The 3,646-nt window shown below is 34.6% G+C and overlaps 1 protein-coding gene across 1 annotated transcript; it reads right to left on the reverse strand.

Annotated features, from left to right (window-relative positions):
* Positions 1 to 1,231: 1,231 nt before the first annotated feature.
* LOC125212242 (uncharacterized) lies at positions 1,232 to 2,192 on the reverse strand. The gene is made up of 2 exons (XM_048112350.2): positions 1,941 to 2,192; positions 1,232 to 1,608 (listed from the first exon to the last, which is right to left on the reverse strand). The coding sequence occupies exons 1-2, from the start codon at positions 2,034 to 2,036 to the stop codon at positions 1,486 to 1,488; spliced, it is 219 nt and encodes a 72-aa protein (XP_047968307.1). The 5' UTR covers positions 2,037 to 2,192; the 3' UTR covers positions 1,232 to 1,485.
* Positions 2,193 to 3,646: the final 1,454 nt, after the last annotated feature.

Here is a 3,646-nt window from a genome sequence, read left to right on the forward strand (position 1 = left end):
AATGAAGGTAAAGAGAGAAAGTCAATTATAATAGAAATTAGAAGAATATATATACTAAAAAAATAAATTGTAACAAGATTATTTTTATAAATTTATTGGTGCATATAAGATCATGAAAGAATATGACGGGTTGAAATTTTATTAAACTACAGGTGAAACAGAATAACATATCATATAAGGATTGTTTTTGTAAAATGATTATTGCTAATAAAATCATGAAACTAGATAGTAGAAGAACCTGTTTTTTGGACTTATAATTATAAGCTGTTGAATTTTATTTTCACAAATTATAAGCTATTCATAAGTTTATCTTGTCAAACACTTCTCAGAAGCTTATAAGCTCAGTCAAAACGACCTATTAATCTTACATAAATGAAAACTCATGTTGGATTATATGCAAACAAATTTTAATCCACTATCTAAAATATGATTTCTTTCCTGCCTAAGTTTAGCCAACGCGTTTCAAGAGCCTCCCTTGCAGCCCGAGCCACGCCCCTTTCTTTGCAACGACATGCGCCGGTGCGCCCCAACTGCCATGCCATTCGGCTCACCTCAATGTGAATGCTGGAAGAGCTTGGTAGATTGCCTTTCAATTTAGGTTATCATAACTATCTTCTCGAATCTTTTGTTTGTTTTTTTTATCTTTAATATTTTGGTAAAAAATCAGATAGTTTTCTAAAAAAATTTGGCAGATCATCGTTTAATATATGTTGAACAATAATCATACTAATTAGTCTGCGGTTCCGATTATAATTTGGCCTATTGACCATGGTCCTAGTTCTGAACCGTAGACTGTCTGCCTGATTCCGAAGTGAACCAACGGTTCCAAATTTACGGTTTTACCATACATGAAAAGGCTAAAATATACATTACGATATATTGGATGCTAATAGTAACTTGGTTGTTAAATTTACTCGAAAAGAAAGTTAAATATGGATCCGGGAGGTGGGTATTATATTAAATCAAGTTCAACGATTTTCTTCTCACACGACATCCATTATTTATAGAATTAATTCCCATCATAATATAGTAGTACACTCAAATTACAATTAGAGGTAGCATGATCTCATCTTGATTTTATTGTCCAATCGTTTGATTCATGCCTTCATCCTTCACAAAAGCTAGTTGTGTTGAGTCTATTTTATCGAATCTAAAAGGGAACCCAGCTTTGTCACTTATTCCAACCGCTCCAAACAGAAAAACGAAAATACCAAAACAGAGTCGACAAAAATTGAAGAAAAGATAAAGCAACTAGCAACGGTTTTAGAAAAAGCCTCTCTCTCTATCAAACTACAAATACATTCTTATATCCGTCGACGTCAATACACAGCAATGATACAACAATATAAATCAACCTAACAACGCCAAATTAGCCTACAAATCACCCGGTCCCTTATAATACTCAACATCCAAGCCTTTTAAATAATTACTGGGACCAAAAATACGGAAAAAGAAGAGGAAAAAATTAGAAACGCGCAGATGATCTTATCTATGAGCTGTCACCAGCGTCTCTATGAATCTCAATCCATCAAACCTCGGCGCGAATTTTTCCGAAGAAGACGATCCCTGTGATGCAGACTTCTCGGTGTTTTTCTTCGCCCGATCATCCTAATTTTAATTATCAAAATTAAAATAAAATCAGAAGGTGAAACTGAGAGTATGGGACTGCTGAAAATATGTGTGCGCTCAGAAACAACCGAAGAACACTCACAGAAACATTCAAATAATGCATATTTTTCACTAATTGATCAAACCGGTGCTTTTCTCCGTAAATCGTCAACCAAAAACACTTGAGAAATCGAATTTTAGCACCGATTCAGGTGAAAAAACGCCATATAATTGAAAAAATAAATTCGAGATGCAGATCAACCGTGAAAAGGCGAAATTAGTGAGAAATCGCGAAAACTAGGATGAGAATCGGGATCTAGATTGGAAATTACCTCGCGAGGGAAGTGAAATTTGGCGGACGACGCCGACGAGATCGCGGTGGCGGAAGCGGCGACGGAGGCGGCGATGGCGCCGGATTTCTTCATCATTGATTGAGATAAGAGTAGTTAGTTTCCGCGATGAATCAGAGAGTAACTGGAATTGAATCTGATTGAAGGCGTGAAATTCTTCGCGGAAAATAGGTGGGAAATTGCGGGTGGGTATTTTATTTATGGTGGAGGGAGGAGAGAGTATTTATATAGGGAAGTGTGGTGCGTCATTTTATTTGTGCGAATAAATACGCGGCAACCATTGTGGCATCTGACGCCCACTTCTCTACTTCAATTACGGTCTTACCCTTGCCTTAACTTCCCCGCAAACAATTAAATTTCACAATTATGCTATATACTCAATCCACAACTAAAAGTCTAAAACATTATCTTGATACTTTTTTTTTTGCACTCCCTGTATTTAACTAGATGATTAAAGTGTTTCTTTCCACATTTCCACACTATCACTATGGAAATTACAACCCTATTATTATCGTCTCATCATTTACACTATTATTGTCTCAGTTAGCTTCACATCAACACTCCATTAGCCTCATCGATCGAGCTTCGGGTAGAAAATTTTTCATTGAATATTTATTCTGTTCTCTTCAATTCAGCATGTTATCAGTTGTCTGTTCACTTTTTGTACTATTATACATTCTCACAAGTTAACACGTACTTAAAAGTCTTACTGTTATCAGTTGGGTGGTACTACAATTTTCAACTGCAGATAAAATGCAAAATTAATTTTCTAATTTTAAAACGCTAAACAGCTATTTCAAAGACGATGTGCCTTGACAGCGTGTGTGCGATACGCATCACATGATTCTTCGGGCACACGTGTGTGCCGTGATAGCCCCGCGGCATTTCACGCTGGTCTTCCCTTCTTCGGTGCTTTCTACCGCCCTCACATTATGTGGAGTACTATGAGCCCCCATTGATCCTCTTACTATGCACTTAAGGATAGTATAGTCAATTAAACTCATTTAGTTTATCAGAAAATTGTAAAAGTAATTCAGAGTAACAGTATTATTCATATTCCTCCAAATATCTATTAAAATCAAATTTTATGTTCAACAATCCGATTGTTAAGCCAAGACTTCTATTGAAATCCAAGAGTTCAAAATTGATGAGCCAAGACTTGTATGGCTAATTTAAAATAGTTAAGTATATAAATTCGAATTGTTTACTTTGTTCCAATGAACAAGTCAAGGTAGCTAGATCGAAGCAAATTATAACTGGACTATAAGACATAAGTATTGATTTTGAATTTTATTTAGTTAACGGATGATTTCAACGTTTGAATGCATCCGGAGACTTTTAAATTCTAATTTAAGAGAGTTTCTCTTGATATTAGAGGCTCTTATTTAATACTCTAAAATTCTAAAAGACTCTCTTTGGGTCCATTGATTGGTTAGGAGATTTATCTTGTAATCCCTCTCGTGACTACTCTAAAGTCGAAACAATCTTAATAATAGACTATATAAATTTAGTACTAAAATAAAGAGAAATAAACATAAAATATGCTTGAAAATAATAGTAAACGACACAAATTCAGTACACACTCCGATGCTTTTTCACATAAAAAAAAAAAAAAAAAAAAAAAAAAAACCAAAATTGTTAAAATATTTAAAATTGGCTTATGGTGGTGATAGGGTGAAATAGTAAAT

This window comes from Salvia hispanica, chromosome 3, assembly GCF_029641045.1.
Source record: "Salvia hispanica isolate PSC_SH4W2 chromosome 3, Shi_PSC_v1, whole genome shotgun sequence".
In the NCBI taxonomy this organism is placed as follows: domain Eukaryota; kingdom Viridiplantae; phylum Streptophyta; class Magnoliopsida; order Lamiales; family Lamiaceae; genus Salvia; species Salvia hispanica.